Source organism: Penaeus monodon, chromosome 40 (genome assembly GCF_015228065.2).
Source record: "Penaeus monodon isolate SGIC_2016 chromosome 40, NSTDA_Pmon_1, whole genome shotgun sequence".
In the NCBI taxonomy this organism is placed as follows: Eukaryota; Metazoa; Arthropoda; class Malacostraca; order Decapoda; family Penaeidae; genus Penaeus; species Penaeus monodon.
The window spans coordinates 28,734,805-28,758,575 of NC_051425.1; the positions used below are offsets into that span (position 1 = coordinate 28,734,805).

A 23,771-nucleotide genomic window follows, 5' to 3' on the forward strand; every position below is an offset into this window, starting at 1 on the left:
CTGCATAACTGAGGCTCCTACAGCCTAAGAACATATGTACCTGAGCCACTTCAGTGCTTCAAGTGCCAAAGATACGGCCACCACCAGGTTAGCTCCAAGGCCAAGCCTAAATGTGGTGTCTGTAGCAAGGCACACAACATCGAGGTGTGCCTCAAGGAAGGCCAAAGGGACACAAAAGCCAAATGTCCCAACTGTGCCAAGGGGCATCACGCCTTGAGCCTGGCTTGCTCTGTCAGGAAAGAGGCAGCCCTCAGGTGACAAGAGGTTGCTAAAAAGCAAGCAGACTTTGTTCCTGCTCCCCAGGCATCCATGTCTGGGGACAGAACAAAACACCTAAGAGGAAGGAAGCCCCTCTACATCCGACATCGCATATCTCTAATAAAAAAGGAGTTTCCCACCATTACTAAAATGCAGGAAAAGAACCACAGGAATGAAGGTTCAAAGAACACTACAAAAGCCTCCCTAAGAGACGATAATATCCTCTTTGACGAGAAAGACATGACTCTCCTATTGACTGCTATAGTCAATGCAATAGCAACAGCCTTGGGGAGATCCAGTGAGGAGGCGGAGAAGGCAGTCACGGTCTTCATGACAGCAATGAACCAGACTGTTGCAGTCCTGAAAGGGAGGAAGCTGAACAGAGCTAAAGCAGCCCCACCCTCTCCCCAGGATGAGACTCCCCTCCCCACCCCAACCCTGGCCACGCCCTCAGGCAGAGCCAGAATAGGCTGAATCTGTGCAGCCAGTGCCAGGGCAAGCTGACCTTACTCAGCTAAAGTCGGCAACCAGAAAAAATACACAGATAAAGCTTGAAGTCACAAAAGCCAAACTCACAAAATTTAAAGCTACCAAAGGCTCTCCACCTCCCAGTGGACCCACGGTTAACCTGACAACATATGAAGATCCCTCAACCAGCGAGGACTTCACAATGGAGTTGTCAGACTCCGACTCTGAAGCTGAATATAAAGACGTCTCTGATGTAACTATCACCAAATAACATCATGACACACAATCTAAGCATACTACAGTGGAACATCTATGGCTTCAATACAAAGAATGCCATCCTCCACGCAATAATGCGATCAAGGAACATGTCATTGTCATGCTCCAGGAGACATTAATAGAGGGGACTGTTCGCTTCTCAGGCTATCATGTCTTCATGCTGCCAAGCATAGCTGGCAAAAGAGGCTTGATCACCCTGGTCAGAGCAACAATCCCTTGCTCCGCAATAGCCGATGCACTGCACTGTGGAGAGGATGTTGAATCTCTTGCCATTAAGATTCACCTGGCCGGGGGCCCCCTCAAGCTGTACAATGTGTACAGGCAGATCAGGCTGTAGGAGCCTGGCCATCACCCAGGTCTGTGCTACTGCAGCACAAGACCGAGTGATCATATGAGGAGACATCAATGCACACCACCCCATCCTGGCTCCCTGCAGGGCACTGGATGCAGCAGGCCATCACATAGCTTGAGACTCCCCAAGATCGCTCTTTTCAACAGGCAATGCATGTCAAAGATGGGGTCCTAGACCTCACCCTGGCCATTGTGGCTCTGGTGGAGAGAATTAGATGGTGTGTTGATGAGACTTCACAGGTGACCATTATGGCACTGTTACTACCCTCATGGATGCTGGCCCAGCCCAAATGCCACAACCAAATCCAAGATGGAAAACAGACAAGGCCAACTGCCAAGCCTTTCAGACTGCTTTGGCCCACTGTCTTAGAAGCAAAGAACCTCCACAGAGTGAAAACGTGGAAATGCTTGAAGCCAGACTTATTAGTGCCATAAATCAAGCAGCCTCACAGACTATATCTAAAACTCGGCCATGGTCCGGGAGTTATAAGGATGCCTGGTACTTTAATGACGAGATTAAGGAAGTCAACCACAGGGTGAACATGTGTAGGAGACATTTCCGAAGCAAAGAACCCCTGACAACCTATCTCTCCTAAGAGAAGCAGTCAGGGATACCAAGAAAACTGCCATAAGAGTCAGGCAAGAAAAGTGGCTGGAATGGTGTGAGTCCTTTGACCACTGAACCACCCTTACAGAGCTGTGGCAACGGGTCAGGTGAGTTACTTGCCGCTCAGCCTCGAGGTGCACACACCACGACCCTCAAGCAGAAGCAAACGAAACAGTAGTTGTCTGTGAGAACAAGCATTTATCTTCTCTCTGAGGAAACTAAGAAAAACCCATAAAACAGTTCTTGCACAACCCCCGGTTCTGATGGGATCTCATACCCCATCATTTCCCACCTAGGACTGGCAGGTGAGCTTGCATTCCTGCAACTCATCAACAAGTCCTGGGAAACTTCCACTCTACCCCAGAGCTAGAAGAGGGCCATCATAGTTCCCATGCTAAAGTCAAAGGAGCCAGGGAAGTACCGCCCTTCTCTCTCCTCAGCTGTCTGGGCAAGACGGCCAAGAGAATGGTACTAAACTGACTTCAATGGAAAATGGGATCCCCACATGAACACCTCCATGGGTTCACAAGGAGCATGAGCACAGCACTCAGCACAGCCACGCTCTTAAGCACATTGTTACTTCTGTGGTAGCATTCCTAGACCTGGAGAAGGCTTTTGAATTAGCAAGTCCTCTTGCTATTCAGGAAAACCTGATTTGGAAGGGAATCAGAGGAAAGCTCCTGGCTTGGATAGGTAACTATTTTAGGAACAGAATAGCCAAAGTCAGATTCCAAGGTCATCTATCTGTCTGGACCTTGTTTCTGAGGAATGCTGTAGGACAGGACTAAAGACCTCTGCAGCCAAAGCCATGGCTCTGAGACTAAATGTTCAAGGCACAAGTCTGAGAATCCAGGGAATGGACTAAGAATGGGTCCAGGTCTTCCAATAACTTGGGGTAATGACTGACTGGACCCTCTCCTTTAAAAAAGAGGTCCTGTACTTGGTTGACCGAACCAAAGCAAGACTGTCTATCATGAGAGCAATGTCTGGGAGACACATAGGAGCTAGACATAAAGTACTAAGATCATTCTGTGTATATGCCATCCATCCCATTGTGGACTATGCTTCTGTCTCCCTGATTGCCGCAAAAACAAAATTAAGAGAAAAATTGGAGACAGTCCAAAATGAAGCTGCCCGGATCATTCTGGGTGCCCCAAGGTGGCACCCATAGAGGCAAACTTTCTCCCCTGGAATCGCAAATTGATCTAATGGCAGCTCATTTCTTTTCAAAGGTCATCCAAGCCCCCATGGACACAAACACGAGAGAAAAAATAGTCAGACGCCTAGAACAAGACCACGAGCTGTTTGCAAACAACTCCTGGCTGTCTCACACAGCCAGGGTGTTGATACACTATCAGCTCAAAGAACAACTACTTGCCAAGGGCATGGACTCCCCCCACCCTGACTTTGTTGAAGCCCCGTCATGGGCACAAACCTTGATCAAGTTCCCTATTATGAGCTCGTCAAGGAGAAAGAATCAATACAATGCCTAGTCTAAAGGCAGAAGCTGAGAGGGTCATTGCAGCCAACACTCCTCCGGGTAGAAGAACCTACTTCACGGATGGATCAGTCGATCCCTTAAACCAAACTGCAAGCGCCGGCTTTGCAGCAAGGGATGCCATACAATCCATGAGGGTAACAGACAATGCTACAGGCAGAGGCAATTGTGATCATGGGAGCCCTAGCACACGCGTCCCTGAGGGGGACACGTGGTCATACATACAGACTCCAGGGCAGCCACTGACTGCCTACAGCAAAGCTCACCCAAAGACAGCATCTACCTTCTGACTACTATCCTCAAAATAGCACAGAGGATTCTTGCTCAGGTAGAATAATAATCATAAACTGTGTCCCTAGACACATAGGTATCAGAGGGAATAAGCTTGCTGACAGACAAGCTGACATTGGCAGGGGTATGCCCCCAAATCCCATGATCATAAAACCGAGCCGAAAAATCTTAAGGCAGAAGTGTAATGCCACAGCTCGTGGCTTCCTCCTGCAACTTCACAGAGAGAAAGCGAGATCCTCCCCCTTTGGCCAGATGGTACTCAGACGCCACAGGCTATGAGCCAATAGCACTCTCCGAAGCAATCAATAAAGGTACTGAAGTCATTCTTCACAGAATCATGTTACCATTGCGCATGGCAGAACATAAAGACAATTGACCATGAAGAAAGGTGTTGCATGCACTGTAGTGAGCCGAACACCACGTTGGTACATTACTTACAGAATTGTGAGCACACACAATTTCTGAGACAATGACCGCCCACAACAGCCGCCGGGCTGGTAATAAGATTATGCCGCATGCTTACACCATGGCGGCAATCACGCCACCACGGCAAGCACAGAGTGTCAGAGAACAAAATGAAATAAAAAGGCTTCGGGAGTCAACCCCGAGGAAAAATCCGGATAGTATATATATATATATATATATATATATATATATATATATATATATATATATATATATATATATATATATATATTATATTGCATATGAAGGCCGTGGTGGCCGAGTGGTTAGAGCATCGAACTCAAGACTGGCATGACGCCAATCTGAGTTCGAGGGTTCAAGTCACCGGTAGGCCCGTTGTTCGTTTGGGCAAGGAACTTCACCTCGATTGCCTACCTAGCCACTGGGTGACCAAGCCAGCCCAAGTCAGTGCTGGTCCCAAGCCCGGATAAAATAGAGAGAATGATTACCTTAAAGGTAACACCGGTAATCTCCGTGGAAAGGAACTGGGGACCCTACCACGTACTCACTCCAAGAGCATCACAATATGAAAACTACAATTATATATATATATATATATATATATATATATATATATATATATATGAATGTGTGTATGTGTGTGTGTGTATGTGTGTACGTGTGTGCTTGTGTGTGTGTGTGTGTGTGTGTATGCTTGTATGTGTGTGTGCTTGTGTGTTTGTACGTGTGTGCTTGTGTGTGTGTGTGCTTGTGTGTGTGTGTGTGTGTGATCTTGTGTGTGTATGCTTGAATGTGTGTGTGTGTGTGTGTGTGTGTGTGTGTGTTGATAGATCGATTGACTGACTTAGGCATGTGAGTGCGCGCGCCTGTGTTCAAGAGCTCGAATGGATGTGCGAATGGGTGGGTGTATAGCTGTGTACATTTCCGTATGTGAGTTTGTAGGCTTAAAATATTGACGGTCCCACAAAACGACGCCCTTCTCCCTTTGATTTACATGGTGACCTTTCCTCATTTGATTCATACCAAATGCTTTTAATATAGCACTAAGTGAGCGAGCGAGTGAGATAACACGTACGATTCATTTGTCCCATCGTACCACGCTCGATTTTACAAGACTGAATGATGCGAGGTTCTTCAACGAAACGACTACGAAACTGTATAAATGGCGCATAATAATGTACATCATTGCACTCATTGTACATAAAAGTATGTTAAAATAGTACACGCAATCTACATACATAAATAGTATCAAGAGGAAAGATGAAATACGTTACAGTCTATTCTGTTTAATGAGAGGCAACCTTTCACTAACGATTAAGGGGGATATCATTCATTTAAGGGAAGGCATAAACACAGGCGAGAACAGACGGTTCATCGCCATCTTTATAAATATTTACTGGATATCACAACATCGAACTTCTTGGAACTTCATTATTACAGTCAGGATCATTTTGTTACCAAGCGGAATTACTCGTTTCGAAACAAGTTGTTCAGACATTGCTCCGATGACCAAGAAAAAAACGAAAACTGTGTTTAAGCAGTTACTCTGTGATCACAGCCACAGGAGCCTGTCTTCATCTAGGTAAAGTTTAGTTTTTTAGGAATATTTTTGTCTTTTCTTTACCTACCTGGCATATGCACATCACTCTTCTTCATTTCTTGCTTCTCTGTCGAACAAGGGTGCATAAGAAGTACTGTAAACTGGCTGTTTTAATGTATTTGATAAACACTCCTGAAAACAAATTGAATATTGATGTGCCATGGAATATTAACGCCAAGTTTATATTGATGTCACTGATGCCATGTAAATTGATATCAGCCTTTGTTTTGATGTCACATAAATGTATTATTGCTTCATACATGCATTCATTTGAGATTTGCGAAATCATTGCTTCGCCCGGGCCTTCCATATATATAGCCCGGCCTGCGTCAGCTATTTATGGCTGTCTCAGTTGATTCTCTAAGGCTTGAGTGTCAGAAAAACAACTGAGACAGCCATAATTACTCGTGTAGCCACCTTTTAAACAGACGAAGATGCATTTGATAGTAGCACTGGGTCGCCTGTAGTCCGACTGGCCGCAGCTTGCTGCTTGCTTGAGATTTGCGAAGTTCTGGCTTCGCCCGGGCCTTTCACTTATGGCCCGGCCTGTGTCAGCTTTTTATGGCTGTCTCATTTGTTTGTCTGACACTCGGTGCTTATGGCCGCAGTGTGAGCTTGAGTGTGAGCACATCATATTTCCGATAATAGGACTTTTCCCTGGTCGGACTTTTTCCCATATTACACGGGGATATTTCCCTAAATGTAATTTTGCATTTCCCGTGTTAATATGTGTGCGCAGGCATTTCCTTACTCGCGGGTTGGTGCGGGCGAATATTTCCCTACGAGGCCAGTATAAGTACTCATTTTATATAACACACTTTTTATATAGCAGATTTGTCTTTCCCTTGTAATAATACTTAACAGTGCTGTGTTCGTGTTCAGATATAAGTAGAGTGTAGGGCCAAAAGCTGATTAATCTTATCTTATATTACTACTTGTTCTCACTACTTTGAATATGAAAGAAATAAGGAATAGTATTAATTAATTGTTCAACTGTTTGTTTCTTCAGCAATAACATCCTCTTAGTCAGCCCAACTGCAGACTTGTCAGAATAACCTATAAACATATAGTAGCAAAACTTAAAATATAATCAGTCAATCTAATTCATAAACTTAGACACCAAACTACATGCCTGCTTACACAAAGCTCGTGCAAGGAAATCTCCGCCAGTTACAAAAATAGATAATTAAAAGTAGGGGAAATGTCTGAATTCCCATATCCCATTACAGCTTTAGTTTAATTAATATACAGAAAGACTTTTCAATGTACTTCAAAACTACTATCGCCAAATTTTTCATTTATGACGCTGTTCTCCCCTTTTAACGCTGCCACGATGAAATATGGAATTATCACCAGATTATTCTGAAGGATTCTGGTAATTAGGAGCCCTTGATGATGCCATTCCATTGACATCTTAGACAGCCATGTTATTCCGGATTTGTGAGGTCAATTCTTCATCCCTATTTGAAGGGTTATGAATGGTTAAATGCTACTTGGTTAAATTATATATATATATATATATATATATATATATATATATATATTAATTATTCATCATCAGCCTGGCAGTTATTAGACAATTATCATCACCAGTCTTGCAACCTATCACCAGTCATGACCAAGCTGTCGAGTGCACCTTCGTCGCCGTATAGAGCATAGTTATGATCTTGCTACTGACCAGTATTATGAAATTGGTATTACTTAACTCGCTTTTTAACGTTTCTTCACGCTAAGTGTGATGGGTCATCTGACAATATGGGCGTGGGTGGCAGCTTGGCCTTACCTCGTAGCCGCCCTTCCGCAGGACAGGTAAGCTACTTTAATTGAAAAAGGAAAATCTAGATTGGCAAGTATGCCGTACTTTAATACTCGAGATGAATATCAAAATTTCACAATTTCAGTCAGTGCAAAATAGGGTATTTTTGTCTTACTTTTGAAAACGTATATCCATGGAAATTTCCAAGATGACAGATTCCTTTGTGATGGTTAAAATGGACACCTCTGCAAATATCTATTTGTAATCACACTCACACAACTTACACTTTAACTTTTGCACACACACACACACACACACACACACACACACACACACACACACACACACACACACACACACACACACACACATACAAGCATACACACACACACACACGAGCATACACACACACAAGCATACACACACACAAGCATACACACACACACACAAGCACACACACACACATACAAGCATACACACACACACACACACACACACACACACACACACACACACACACACACACACACACACACACACAAGCACACACACACACAAGCACACACGTACAAACACACAAGCACAACACATACAAGCATACACACACACACACACACAAGCACACACACAAGCACACACGTACACACACACACACATAAGCACACACGTACACACACACAAGCACACACACATATATATGTGTGTATATATATACTCACATGTATATATAAATATATATGTATATATGTATAAGTGTATATATGTATATATACATATGTATATATATGTAAATATATATTTATGTTTATATATGTATATGTGTATGTATATATGTATATGTAAATATATATGTAATGTAAATATGTCTGAATTAGCCAATGCTAATTCAGACAATAGGACCTCATCGTTTCCTTCCAGAACATCACTGGCAGAGGTCTTGAGGTCCTCACCAGCATGGGCCGGCGTCGACCGCGATTCCTGCACGTGCCGAGAACGACATGATCCATGTCCTGTCTCGCTTCCTTTGTCCAGGGAACTGCTCACCAAAGTAGTATGTAGTCTTTATCTAACTAGTTGTGCCTTTAACATAAACTGTTCATATTTTTTGTTTCTAATCAGTGAAAAGTACTTGATTTCAAATGGCCACCCAGCAAACACTACGGAGAAAGTGGGAAGTGTGTGTGTGTGTGTGTGTGTGTGTGTGTGTGTGTGTGTGTGTGTGTGTGTGTGTGTGTGTGTGTGTGTGTGTGTGTGTGTGTGCATATATATGTATATATACTTACTTTTTTTTTTTACGGTAGGTTCATGTTTGAGCCGCCGTGGTCACAACATGATACTTAATTGTAATTTTCATGTTGTGATGATATTGGAGTAAGTACGTGGTAGGGTCCCCAGTTCCTTTCCACGGAGAGTGCCGGTGTTACCTTTTAGGTAATCATTCTCTCTACTTATCCGGGCTTGGGACCAGCGCTGACTTGGGCTGGCTTCCCCACCCAGTGGCTAGGTAGGCAATCAAGGTGAAGTTCATTGCCCAAGGGAACAACGCACAGGCCGGTGACTCGTACCCTCGAACTCAGATTGCCGTCGTGCCAGTCTTGAGTCCGATGCTCTAACCACTCGGCCACCGCGGCCATTTATATACACACATACACACATACATATATTTAGTGTGTGTGTGTGTGTATGTGTATGCGTATGTGTATGTATGTGTGTGTATGTGTATGTGTGTGTTGTGTATGTGTATGTGTGTGTGTGTGTGTGTGTGAGTCTATATGTATGTGTGTGTGTGTGTGTGTGTGTGTGTGCGTGCGTGCGTAAATGCGTGCGTGCGCGTGTACATGTGCATGTGCATGTGCGTGCACGTGCATGTGCGTGTGTTTGTTTATATATATATATATATATATATATATATATATATATATATATATATATAGAGAGAGAGAGAGAGAGAGAGAGAGAGAGAGAGAGAGAGAGAGAGCGAGAGCGACAGAGGGAGAGAGAGAAAGAAAAAAAAAAAGAAAGAAAGAATGGCAGGAGAGACAGGCAGAGGGAGCGAGAGAGAGAGAGATTGAAGGGAAGGAGTAAGAGAGGTAGGGATGAAAGAAACGAAGATACAGGGAAATAAGAAATGGGCAAAACACAAAGGAGAAAACACACAAGTTCAGTGCGGAAGATAAAGAGAGTTCGAGAGAAGAGATAGAATGAGAAGAGAGGGAGTGAAAGTGTATGAGCTGTTTTTGACTTTTCAGAAGTATGAATTATTTACATTGTACATTGCAATTTTTCATTCATTCAGCTCCTATCTGAAATAAAACAAACAATTACACTCTTGTCCATATATATAGCATCACTTAAGAGTTTATATCAACGCCATTAAATATTGCATAGCTTAAGGTTATTTATCATGCTTGTAAATATGGCATCATCAAAGCATAACATTATAGAATCTCTTCCTACTCAACAGGGTGTTGTGTGTATTCAGAGTCTGCAATTCTGCTGTGATTTCAAGACACAGCAAAAGGAAAGAGCAGCTGAAAAATCTAGTAAGCCACAAACACATTCTAACACAGCATCAAAAAAAGTACAGAGTATTACTGACAAGGAGCAAACTAGTATCACCAGTCTTGGTGTAGTACCTTCTGGCCAAGAGATAACAAAAAACTCAATAAATGATCAACAGAAGGGAAATAAGATTACACAACATGTCTTGGAAGAAAATGCATCCAGTCTGCAAGGGACAGACGTTCCAGAATTACATGTAAGAACTAAAAAGGAAAATAAGAAAGAAACAGTCAATGGAGTCACGCAACCCCAGATTTCATCAGAAAACAAAAATCCCAAAAATGATGTTAGTGGTCTAGATTTTGAAGCTGAAGAACTAAACTCCACAACATAGAAGAGAATGATGTCAGTGATAACAAAAGTACAGATTTTGTGCCACATATCACAGTAAGTGAAAAGGAGCTAAACAAATCATCTCAATACTCTAAAAGTAATATTACAGCTGGAAATCCCATAAACAATGAAAAACCCACGAATGCGCCACACAAGAGCAAAATCCCTGTTATCAAAAGCACTTCAGTCATGAGATCCCAAGAAGTAAATGGCAAGCACCTACGTCTCTCTCAATAAATACAAGGCAAGTGGGTTTTTCATGACAGAGCTCACGCTGTTGGAAAAACAAAGCCTTCAGAATTGATCCTGACTACAACCATAACCTTCACACAGAAAAAAAATGTGATCCAGAAGACTTTTCCTGTGTAAATGGCAACAAAGAAACCTACAGGGAAGACCCCACACAGTTAAATAGCATAAGGAGTACAATTGAGACAAAACCAAATTCCACAGAGATAAGAGATACCTCTAATATTTCTATGTTGATTTCCATTACCTCCCAGAATGAAAGTGAACCTATATCACTACACACAGATCCAATAATTTTGGGGTCTCGGTACCAGCCAATAGATATGTCTTTTACAAACAGCCGCAACAACAGCCCATCACGAGCTTTCAAGACCATTCGTGAACTGACTAGAAAGGGCTTAAGTTTTACTATATTTTACTGGATTTATGTTGCTGCTTTCCTTTATATTTCCTGTTACCTCCTAGGATTTATCATAATGCCATTTTCTGTCCTGGGTTTCATTATCAAAATTATCATAGTGCAGTTTTTCCCGGCAATACTCAGTCTACATTTTTTCCATGCAGCAGACATAATACTGGATTTAATTTATGACCAAATATCTTAGGTATTAAGCGCCCTTACAATGTTTAATCAATAAAGACTATAAATTACAGATACTGCAATTTCTTGTTTCTTGTTTCCTTTTTTTTTTTTTTTTTTTTTTTTTTTGGGGGGGGGGGGGGTGCATGATTGTGTGCTTGCTTCCATGAGTTTGTATCTTTTTAGTGTATGACTTTTTACATCCTCTTCTTCAATCATGATTGTAAGACATCACGGTTCAGTATTTCCCAAGTCTCGTATCATGACAAATACTCAGAAATTTAAATACGTCTATTTCATAATCATCATATACAATATTTAAAGAAGTAACATACGTTTCGATAAATATGTTAAATAAAACAGGTGTTTGGCATTGTATTTTAGTTTTTTATATCAATTTCCTAAAAAAGCCACTTGATGAATGATAAAAAAGGGTCCAGAGATTAATACATTCTCAGTAAGTGGAAGGATGAAGTGTAGGGAGAACATAAGTAGGAGGAGAATGGATGTCAAGCAGTTAGTTATTTTGAATGTAGACAAAATGGGAGCAGAGAGATTGGAGGATGGATGAGGGATAGCTGTTATTTTGGGTCATGATTAGATAGTTTTGAGTGTTCTCAAGAGCTTCTCAAAGGGGATTGGTTGGGAAGGTCTTATGAGGGGGAGAAGAGGGAACAGACGTTTGAGAGGTAGAGGGAAAAGTAAATGTAGTAGAGGATACAGTGGAAAAAGATTGGATGGAACAGATTATCTGATGCAATGATTGAGTCGAGGAGTGCCAGGGGTAGGTAGGCACTGTGGAAGTGGAGATTGGAGTGTCTAGATAACGAAGTGGCCAAAACGCCGATATTTCTGGCATTGACGTGGGAGGGGTCGATGTGGTCGGACAAAGAATGATTCATCACCAATATAAATGCAGCACTGATGTCTGCAAAGCTAATCTTGGGAGAATTGGTGTAAGACTTTTGCAGCTTCTGGGGGAAATAGAGTAGCATTGCACTGATACTGTTTTATTATAGAACTGAGTACAGCTTGAATACAAGCAGGGAAGTAGCTCTTGCTGGAGCTGGAGCTGAAGTGATAATAGGGAACATGCATTCATTTAATGGTTAATGGTTAAAAGCAAGATAAATGTGCTAGACATCTAAGGTCATGTAGCACTATAGTTAATGTTAGGGAAGGGTGGTTGAGTTAGTGATTATTTGTCTAAGCTGGGCAAAGGAATTGGTGAGTGAAAGGGTTAGGGTCGGGTGTGGTAAGGAGTTAGATTAGATGAAGGATATGTATGCGTTTGAGGAAAGAGAATAGGTTGTTGAAGCAGAAAGTGTGGGATTCTGTAAGGATGTCTGATAGGTTGGGAGGTCGGTGAAGGGAGGATAGGTGGGGAAAGCAGAGGTACGGGTTGTTTCAAAACGTGGGCACGACAATAGGATGTGTGGGATTGAAAGGGGAACATTACATAAGGAATATAAGGGTGGATCAGATTGTGACATCAGATAGGAGTGTGTTAGACGGGTGTGGCCAATGCATAAGCGGGCGAGAGCGGTCTCCCAACGTCTGTTCCGATGAAATGGAGCTGACCAGGAGGAGATTGATAGTTTTACAGAATGTAATTTATTAGTGCGGAGGCTTGACCAAAAAGATTGCCATCGATTATACAAGAAGGTCTTAAAGTGTGGGTAATAATCCGTGGCTGGGATACGTGAGAAGCGTGGTTGGTATGATGTGGACACAGCGGCGTGGCGTGCTAGTGTATCTGCCTGTTCATTGCCGGGGATTCCAACATGGCTGGGCACCCAGCAAAATTTGATTGTTTTTGTGTGGGGAAGGTGAAAAAACCCGTTTTTGGATCTTTTCAAACAAAGGGGGTTGGGGGTGTGTATTTACTTTTTGAGGTTAATGAGTTACAGGTCAGTAAAAATTGTCAAAGAGAAGAGGGAAATGATATACGTGTTTTAGAGCAAAAAGGAGGGGATCAGTTCTGTAGTAAGGAACTGTTCAGGGGGAGTATTTTAAAGTACAGTTGGGAAAATTTTCTGCAAACCACATCGGGGGTGGATTTGGAGCCATCAGATTCTGAATACTAGAGGAATGAGTGGAGCATGGTCAAGGAAAAGGGGGAGGACAGTAGGAGGGATATTTGATTTTTGGGGGGTCGGGGAAAAAAGAAACAATATGGGGGTGAGGTATAAGCCGGGGGGACGGGAAAGGACGAGAAAAGGAAAGGTTGGAGATGGGGGGAAAAGGGGGAAAGGGAGAGGAGGGTTCCATGCGGTGAGAAAGGGTAGGGTAAAAAGTGGAGATGACTAAAAGGGAAAAGTAGGGGTTGTGGGATAGTAGTTTATTTGGGGGAAAATTGGGGGGAAACGAAAAAATAGCTAGAGAGGAGAAGGGCAGACGTCGAGATAGAGAGGTATGCCTGATTCAGTTTCAGGCTCTCAACTGGAGGGATGAAAGGCCCTATCTAAACGAAAACCCCAGTGATGGATTTTTTCAAGTGGGCAAAGGGAAAAAAGTTGGGCAGAGGAGTAGATATGGGGATCCATAAACAAAGTGGGGAGGGTCAAGTAAAAAAGAGAGAGGTTTTGGGGATCTGAGCCCATGATATATGGATAGTCAAAAAGACACCTAGGAATTTCCAAGGAACAGCATTGGAGGGGCCATATAAAAGAATGGGGGTTTTGGGACCTACACGTGGGTGAGAGAAAAAAAGGAAAAGATTTAGAGGTAGAAAAAGAAGCCTGGTTTTTTGGGCCCCGGGAAAAACTGATGAATTGCAGATTGAAGAAATTTGGGAGATTTGGGGTGGGTTGCCCAGAGCAAATGGTTAAATCATCAACATTAGTGATGACCGGGTCCTGGGGGTAAAACTGGACAAAATCTTTAACAGCAAGAAGGAATAAAGTGGTACTGGCACACTGCTTTGTGGGACACCTTCGATTTGAGGGGAAAAAAGATGATGTGGGAGAGCAATTTTGACCTGGAAAGTGCGTTGGGGAGGAAGGACTTTTAAAGACACCCAGTTTCCAGTATGCCCAGAAAGAAATTGTTGGAGAATTGGTACTGCCATGTTGTATCTATTCTTTTAAGATCCAAAATATGCTAGTACGGATTCATGGCGTGCAAAAAGCAGATGTTATGTAAAATGTGCAAGGGGGGCAGCTGTGCTTCTGGCACGGCGAAAACCCAATGGGAAAGGGGAGAGAAAATTTTTGGGGATTCAAAAATACCCCATTAAGTGGAAGTTCGCCATTTTGCTCTAACAGTTTCACAAACAGCTATTAGTGGGGTGGGGGGATAGTCTTTAGGGAGGGTACCCGATTTATTGGTTTTTAGGGAAGGGAAGGAAAGGCTTCTCGCCAATTAAAAGGAAAATTTTCCCGATTCCATATGTGGTTTTTAAATTTTTTAAAAGGGGGATAAGGGGGAAGAGGGAGTTGCCGAGCTATGGTATTGAATACCGCCCCGGCCTTCATGATGTTGCGGCACGATTTTAGGGGAGCAAGATTCGAGGAAGAAAATGGAGATTATGGACTCAGGGAGGGTGGGGTGAAAAAATGGGGGTACGTTCTCTGGGGGTCTTCTAGAAAAGAATGTGGAGAAAGGGAGAACCACTACGACCTGGCTGAAATAATCACCCAGTTCATTTTGCGACTTGGAGATGATCAGAAATGAGGGGATCTCGAATATGGGGGAGGGGGCAGGATGGGGGGTTTGCCTGATAGTTTTTTGGATTCGGGGCTAAAATTTTGGGTAAAAGTAGAGGATTAATTGATGAACCTAAATTTCGCCAGCTATTTGTTTTATTATTTCCCGGGTTGTATGACGAAAATGGGGGAGCTCTTTTAAAAGGGGATAAGGTGATATTTTATTTGGATACCTCTCTTTTAGGGTAACTGTTCCACTGCACGTTTTAAAACGAAGTGCTTTTTGTGCAATCAGAATTTCCCCATGGAAAACCCTTTGGAGGGATTGGTCTTTAGGTTCGAGGGATAGCTGTAGGCATCTTAAACTGTATTTTTTCAAAAACTGTTCATTTTTGAAATGGAGGTAGGGAGGATGGAGGGGGTTTAATGCAAGATGAAGTGAAGTAGCCAGTCGGTCTATCAAAGCACCAGCGTGGGGTTGGAATGGGACGTATAAGTAGGAAAAGGGGAAAATTTGGGGATGGGCACTAAGGGGAAAATGGTCTAAAACTGCCATTTTAAAAACTAAAGAAAAGAGGGGCATAGAGAGAGGTCAATGCATGAAAAAAATTGCATGCGTTATCAAAATGTGTGGGGCATTGAATTTTGAATAGAAGTCAGCTGTGGGGCGGGAAACACTCTAAGACGCCTCGGGGTTTTGATAGAAAACCCCAAGGTGTGCGGCAGTTAAAATCACCAAAATGAGGAAAGGGGGTTGAAATTTGGGAAAATTTAATTTTTAAAAACAACAAAATCAAAGGGGTGGGAAGGGGGGGAAGTAGACTGAAACACTGTGTCCAAAGTGAAGGAAAACGAATAAATGTGCAAGGGGCATTGGTTTGAAAAGGGGGGTGTGACAAAGGGTTTTTTTTGATTTATAACAGGGCGAGACATAAAGCGAATGTGGGAAAGACAAAATGATATTGGGGATTGGATTGGAGGATGTGTAAGAAAAGGGCTCTTGAAAGGCATACAAAAGATGGGTTTAAGAGGAAAGGTATGACGAAGGGCATCTTGGAGCGGAAACCCCGAAAAATTCCAAAGAAGGATAGTTTACTTTGTGATATGATTGTAGTTATATATAAAAATTGTATATAATATTTTATATTATATATATAATATATATATATATATATATAATATATATTATATAAAAATATTATATAATATATATAATTATATATATATATTATATAAATATATTTAAAATATATATATAAATACAATTATTCCTAAAGTTAAAAAATCCCTTTATTGGAATTTCGCGGTTTTTGCCCCACGACCCGACCTTCTCTCCCCCTTTCCTCTTTTAAACCCTCTATTGATCCTTCAAAAGCCTTTTTTACACTCCTCCAATACCAATCCCCAAAAATCATTTGTCCTTCCCCCCATTTGCTTTTTGTCTCGTCCGCTTATAATCAGAAAAAACCTTTTGTCCACCCCCTTTCAAACCAAATTCCCCTTTCCAGTTTTGTATCTTTCCCTTTTCGTTATCACATGATTTCTCTACTTCCCCCTCCCACCCCCGACTTTGTTCTTTTGAAAAACTAATTTCCAAATTCACCCCTTTCCCATAGTTGGTGACTTTAACTGCCGCCAATCTTTGGGGTATTCTATCAAAAAACTCCCCCGGCCGTTCTAGAGTCTTCCGCTCCAAGCTGATCTTATTTTAAATTCAGACCCCCCCACACTTTAACACCATCAATCTTTTTTATGATTACCTCTCCTATGCTCCCCTTCCTTTTATTTAGATTTCCATGGTCAGTCTTAGCCACTTTCCCCCATGTACCACTCTCCAATTCTCCTTTCTCCTACTTCATACTACCACTTCCTAACTCCCCACGTGGTGTTTGTGACCGACGGATACTTTCCCCTTTACTCTCTGCTATTCATACCCCCCCATCCCCCCTCCCTCCATTTTAGAAAAGATACAGTGTTTGACAATACAGTCTTAAGGCTGCACATACAGTATCCCTCGAACCCAAGACCATTACCTCCAATTGTTTTTCCCTTTTGGAATTTTTATTGCATAAAGCACTTCGTTAAAACTGAGCCTGGGAAAAGTTTCCCCACAAGAGAGGTAATCCAAATCAACTATCGCCCTTTCTCCCCTTTAAAAAAAGTCTGCCCCTCTTTGTCATACAATCCGGAAAAATAAAAAAAAATGCTGGCGAAATTAGGTTTTATCAATTTCCCTCTACATTTTTTCAAATGTTTAGCCCCGAATCCATAAAATATCAGGGAAAAAAACCCACCCATCCTGCCCCCTCCTCCAATTCGAATCCCCCCATTTCTGATCTCTCCAACGCTAAAGAACTGGGTGATTATTTTAGCCGGCAGTAGGGTTTCACCTTTTTCCACACTTCCTTCTAGAAGACCCCCCAAGAACGTACCCCCCTTACTTTCACCCCATCCCCGCTGAGTCCTATAATGCTCCATTTCTTCCTCTGAATCATTGCTGCCCTATAAACGTGCCCCAACACTCATGAAGGCCCTGGCGGTATTCAATACCATATCTCCGGCAACTCCTTTTCCTCCCTTTTCCTTTCCCATTAAAAAAAATTTTCAACCACTATGGACATCAGGAAAATTTTTTTTCTAATGGCGAGAACTTTTATCCCTTTCCCTTCCGAAAACCCAATAAACGGGTACCCCCCCAAGCTATCGCCCCATCCCAAAATAGCTGCTTTTGCAAACGTTAGAGCGAATGGCGAACTTCCCTTAAGTGGATGTTGAATCTACAATTTTCTCTCTCCTTCCCAAATTTGGTTTTCGCCGGCCCCAAAACCAGCTGACCCCCTTGCACATTTTGAGACTATTTTCTCTGCATTTGCACGCCATGAATCCGTACTAGCTATATTTTTGGATCTATAAAAGAATTGATCAACATGGGAGTACCATATTCTCCAAAAATTGTCCTTTTTAGGCATACGGGGGAAAATGGGTGTCTTTTTAAAAAATCCTTCCTCTCCCAAAGCACTTTTCCCGGTCAAAATTGCCTCTGCCACATCATCTTTCTTTCTCAAATCGAAGGTGTCCCAAAAAAAGAAAAAAAAAAAAAAAGAGAAAAGGGAAAAAAAAATTTGGAAAAAAAAAAAAAAAAAAAACCCCAACGCAAATTCTCATCATATCTTCCGGGGCCACAAACCGGGGGCTTCGGTTTCTACCTCTAAATCTTTCTCCATTTTTTTTCCCCTCACTCAAGTTAGGGCCCCTCCCCCTTTTCTTATTGGCACTCCATCCATGCTGGCCTCTGGCAAATTCCTAGGTGTCATTTTGACTTCCCATATATCTGGGGCTCAGATCGAAAACTCTCCTTATCTTCTGTTCTTTGATCCTCCCTCTTTATTATGGATGCCATATCTACTCCTCTGCCTCAAATTCTCTCCTTGCCCTCTTGTCAATCCCCCATGGGTCTTCGTTAGCACTAGCGCCTTTCATCCTCTCCAGTTAGAGCCTTACACTGAATCGGCATACCATCTCTATCCGACGTCTGCCCCTTTTTCTCCTTGATGCTATGTTCGATTCCACCAATTTCCCTCACTAAACTAAATACCCAATCCCACTTTTACCTTAGCTTCATCTCCCGTTTACCTACCCTTTCTCCACTCGCTGGGGTACCCCCCTCTCCCATTCCCTTTCCCCCCTTCCAACCTCTTCCCTTTCTGCCATTCCGCCCCCCAGGTTATACCCACCCCCAATTTTTTCTTTTTTTTCCCCCCACCCACCAAAATAATTCCCCCTACTTCCTCACCCATTTCCTTACCAAGTCTCCACTCATTCCTCTAGTATTCACTTTATGATGGCTCCAAATCCACCCCCGATGTGGTTTTTTCGTAAACTTCCCAACTCTACTTTTCAAAAACCCCTCCTGAAAAAAACCAGTTCCTTATACAAACTTTTTGCACTCCTTTTTGCTCTAAAAACACTATACTCACTTCCTCTTTCCCCTTTTTCAATTTTCTGACTCTGTAACTCTTAACTCTCATAAAGTCAATACACACCACCAACCCCCTTTTTTTAAGATCCAGAACTGGTTGTTCTACTGTCCCACACCAAAAAAAAAATCAAAATTTTTTGGGGGGCCCAGCCATGTTTGGGAAACCCCGGCAATGAACAGGCAGTACACTAGCCCCACGCCGCTGTGTCCCATCATACCCCCACGCTTCTCACGTTCCCCCCACGGATTATTACCCCATTTAAGACCTTTTGTTAATCGTGGCAAATTTTTTGGGCAAGCCCCCGCACTATAAAATTTCATTCTTAAAACTATCAATCTCCTCCTGGTCAGCTCCCTTTTGGAACAGACTTTGGGGAAACCCTCTCGCCCGTTATGCATTGGGCCCCCCCGTCTAACACACTCCCATTGATGTCACAATCTGATCCACCCCCTTTTATTCCTTATGTAAATGTTCCCCTTTCAATCCCACACATCCTATTTTTTGTGCCCCGTTTTGAAACAACCCGTACCTCTCTTTCCCCCCCCTTCCTCCCTTTACCGGGCCTCCCCAAACCCTTTAGACATCCCTTTCAGAATCCCCCACTTTCTGCTTCAAAAACCTATTCTCTTTCCTCAAACGCATACATATCCTTCATCTAATCTAACTCCTTACCACACCCGACCCTAACCCTTTCACTCACCAATTCCTTTGCCCAGCTTAGACAAATAATCACTAACTCAACCACCCTTCCCTAACATTAACTATAGTGCTACATGACCTTAGATGTCTAGCACATTTATCTTGCTTTTAACCATTAACCATTAAATGAATGCATGTTCCCTATTATCACTTCAGCTCCAGCTCCAGCAAGAGCTACTTCCCTGCTTGTATTCAAGCTGTACTCAGTTCTAATAAAACAGTATCAGTGCAATGCTACTCTATTTCCCCCAGAAGCTGCAAAAGTCTTACACCAATTCTCCCAAGATTAGCTTTGCAGACATCAGTGCTGCATTTATATTGGTGATGAATCATTCTTTGTCCGACCACATCGACCCCTCCCACGTCAATGCCAGAAATATCGGCGTTTTGGCCACTTCGTTATCTAGACACTCCAATCTCCACTTCCACAGTGCCTACCTACCCCTGGCACTCCTCGACTCAATCATTGCATCAGATAATCTGTTCCATCCAATCTTTTTCCACTGTATCCTCTACTACATTTACTTTTCCCTCTACCTCTCAAACGTCTGTTCCCTCTTCTCCCCCTCATAAGACCTTCCCAACCAATCCCCTTTGAGAAGCTCTTGAGAACACTCAAAACTATCTAATCATGACCCAAAATAACAGCTATCCCTCATCCATCCTCCAATCTCTCTGCTCCCATTTTGTCTACATTCAAAATAACTAACTGCTTGACATCCATTCTCCTCCTACTTATGTTCTCCCTACACTTCATCCTTCCACTTACTGAGAATGTATTAATCTCTGGACCCTTTTTTATCATTCATCAAGTGGCTTTTTTAGGAAATTGATATAAAAAACTAAAATACAATGCCAAACACCTGTTTTATTTAACATATTTATCGAAACGTATGTTACTTCTTTAAATATTGTATATGATGATTATGAAATAGACGTATTTAAATTTCTGAGTATTTGTCATGATACGAGACTTGGGAAATACTGAACCGTGATGTCTTACAATCATGATTGAAGAAGAGGATGTAAAAAGTCATACACTAAAAAGATACAAACTCATGGAAGCAAGCACACAATCATGCACCCCCCCCCCCCCAAAAAAAAAAAAAAAAAAAAAAAAGGAAACAAGAAACAAGAAATTGCAGTATCTGTAATTTATAGTCTTTATTGATTAAACATTGTAAGGGCGCTTAATACCTAAGATATTTGGTCATAAATTAAATCCAGTATTATGTCTGCTGCATGGAAAAAATGTAGACTGAGTATTGCCGGGAAAAACTGCACTATGATAATTTTGATAATGAAACCCAGGACAGAAAATGGCATTATGATAAATCCTAGGAGGTAACAGGAAATATAAAGGAAAGCAGCAACATAAATCCAGTAAAATATAGTAAAACTTAAGCCCTTTCTAGTCAGTTCACGAATGGTCTTGAAAGCTCGTGATGGGCTGTTGTTGCGGCTGTTTGTAAAAGACATATCTATTGGCTGGTACCGAGACCCCAAAATTATTGGATCTGTGTGTAGTGATATAGGTTCACTTTCATTCTGGGAGGTAATGGAAATCAACATAGAAATATTAGAGGTATCTCTTATCTCTGTGGAATTTGGTTTTGTCTCAATTGTACTCCTTATGCTATTTAACTGTGTGGGGTCTTCCCTGTAGGTTTCTTTGTTGCCATTTACACAGGAAAAGTCTTCTGGATCACATTTTTTTTCTGTGTGAAGGTTATGGTTGTAGTCAGGATCAATTCTGAAGGCTTTGTTTTTTCCAACAGCGTGAGCTCTGTCATGAAAACCCACTTGCCTTGTATTTATTGAGAGAGACGTAGGTTGCTTGCCATTTACTTCTTGGGATCTCATGACTGAAGTGCTTTTGATAACAGGATTTTGCTCTTTGTGTGGCGCATTCGTGGGTTTTTCATTGTTTATGGGATTTCCAGCTGTAATATTACTTTTAGAGTATTGAGATGATTTGTTTAGCTCCTTTTCACTTACTGTGATATGTGGCACAAAATCTGTACTTTTGTTATCACTGACATCATTCTCTTCTATGTTGTGGAGTTTTAGTTCTTCAGCTTCAAAATCTAGACCACTAACATCATTTTTGGGATTTTTGTTTTCTGATGAAATCTGGGGTTGCGTGACTCCATTGACTGTTTCTTTCTTATTTTCCTTTTTAGTTCTTACATGTAATTCTGGAACGTCTGTCCCTTGCAGACTGGATGCATTTTCTTCCAAGACATGTTGTGTAATCTTATTTCCCTTCTGTTGATCATTTATTGAGTTTTTTGTTATCTCTTGGCCAGAAGGTACTACACCAAGACTGGTGATACTAGTTTGCTCCTTGTCAGTAATACTCTGTACTTTTTTTGATGCTGTGTTAGAATGTGTTTGTGGCTTACTAGATTTTTCAGCTGCTCTTTCCTTTTGCTGTGTCTTGAAATCACAGCAGAATTGCAGACTCTGAATACACACAACACCCTGTTGAGTAGGAAGAGATTCTATAATGTTATGCTTTGATGATGCCATATTTACAAGCATGATAAATAACCTTAAGCTATGCAATATTTAATGGCGTTGATATAAACTCTTAAGTGATGCTATATATATGGACAAGAGTGTAATTGTTTGTTTTATTTCAGATAGGAGCTGAATGAATGAAAAATTGCAATGTACAATGTAAATAATTCATACTTCTGAAAAGTCAAAAACAGCTCATACACTTTCACTCCCTCTCTTCTCATTCTATCTCTTCTCTCGAACTCTCTTTATCTTCCGCACTGAACTTGTGTGTTTTCTCCTTTGTGTTTTGCCCATTTCTTACTTCCCTGTATCTTCGTTTCTTTCATCCCTACCTCTCTTACTCCTTCCCTTCAATCTCTCTCTCTCTCGCTCCCTCTGCCTGTCTCTCCTGCCATTCTTTCTTTCTTTTTTTTTTTTTCTCTCTCTCCCTCTGTCGCTCTCGCTCTCTCTCTCTCTCTCTCTCTCTCTCTCCTCTCTCTCTCTCTCTCTATATATATATATATATATTATATTATATATATATATATAATATATATAAACAAACACACGCACATGCACGTGCACGCACATGCACATGCACATGTACACGCGCACGCACGCATTTACGCCGCACGCACACACACCACACACACACACACACACATACATATAGACTCACACATACACATACACACACATACATACACATACGCATACACATACACACACACACACACTAAATATATGTATGTGTGTATGTGTGTATATAAATGGCCGCGGTGGCCGAGTGGTTAGAGCATCGGACTCAAGACTGGCACGACGGCAATCTGAGTTCGAGGGTACGAGTCACCGGCCTGTGCGTTGTTCCCTTGGGCAATGAACTTCACCTTGATTGCCTACCTAGCCACTGGGTGGGGAAGCCAGCCCAAGTCAGCGCTGGTCCCAAGCCCGGATAAGTAGAGAGAATGATTACCTAAAAGGTAACACCGGCACTCTCCGTGGAAAGGAACTGGGGACCCTACCACGTACTTACTCCAATATCATCACAACATGAAAATTACAATTAAGTATCATGTTGTGACCACGGCGGCTCAAACATGAACCTACCGTAAAAAAAAAAGTAAGTATATATACATATATATGCACACACACACACACACACACACACACACACACACACACACACACACACACACACACACACACACACACACACACACACACACACACCACTTTCTCCGTAGTGTTTGCTGGGTGGCCATTTGAAATCAGTACTTTTCACTGATTAGAAACAAAAAATATGAACAGTTTATGTTAAAGGCACAACTAGTTAGATAAAGACTACATACTACTTTGGTGAGCAGTTCCCTGGACAAAGGAAGCGAGACAGGACATGGATCATGTCGTTCTCGGCACGTGCAGGAATCGCGGTCGACGCCGGCCCATGCTGGTGAGGACCTCAAGACCTCTGCCAGTGATGTTCTGGAAGGAAACGATGAGGTCCTATTGTCTGAATTAGCATTGGCTAATTCAGACATATTTACATTACATATATATTTACATATACATATATACATACATATATATATATATATATATATATATATATATATATATATATTTACATATACATATATACATTTATACATATATACATATATATTTATATATACATGTGATATTAT

General features: G+C 41.9%; 2 protein-coding genes across 2 annotated transcripts in view; one reads left to right on the forward strand and one right to left on the reverse strand.

Annotated features, from left to right (window-relative positions):
• Window positions 1–5,518: 5,518 nt before the first annotated feature.
• On the forward strand, window positions 5,519–10,574 carry LOC119597849. Its single transcript, XM_037947504.1, has 4 exons — window positions 5,519–5,757; window positions 7,510–7,584; window positions 8,450–8,582; window positions 9,996–10,574. Exons 1-4 carry the CDS (start codon window positions 5,681–5,683, stop codon window positions 10,425–10,427), a joined length of 717 nt encoding a protein of 238 aa, XP_037803432.1. The 5' UTR covers window positions 5,519–5,680; the 3' UTR covers window positions 10,428–10,574.
• A 10,146-nt stretch (window positions 10,575–20,720) lies between these two features.
• Window positions 20,721–23,771, reverse strand: part of LOC119598078 — a 3,539-nt gene continuing 488 nt past the window's right edge. Inside the window, exons 2-3 of the mRNA XM_037947706.1 lie at window positions 23,436–23,611; window positions 20,721–22,065 (exon numbers count right to left, since the gene is read on the reverse strand). Coding sequence (XP_037803634.1) covers window positions 20,779–22,065; window positions 23,436–23,611 — 1,463 coding nt within the window. The 3' untranslated portion in view covers window positions 20,721–20,778. The remainder of the gene's footprint in view (window positions 22,066–23,435; window positions 23,612–23,771) is intronic.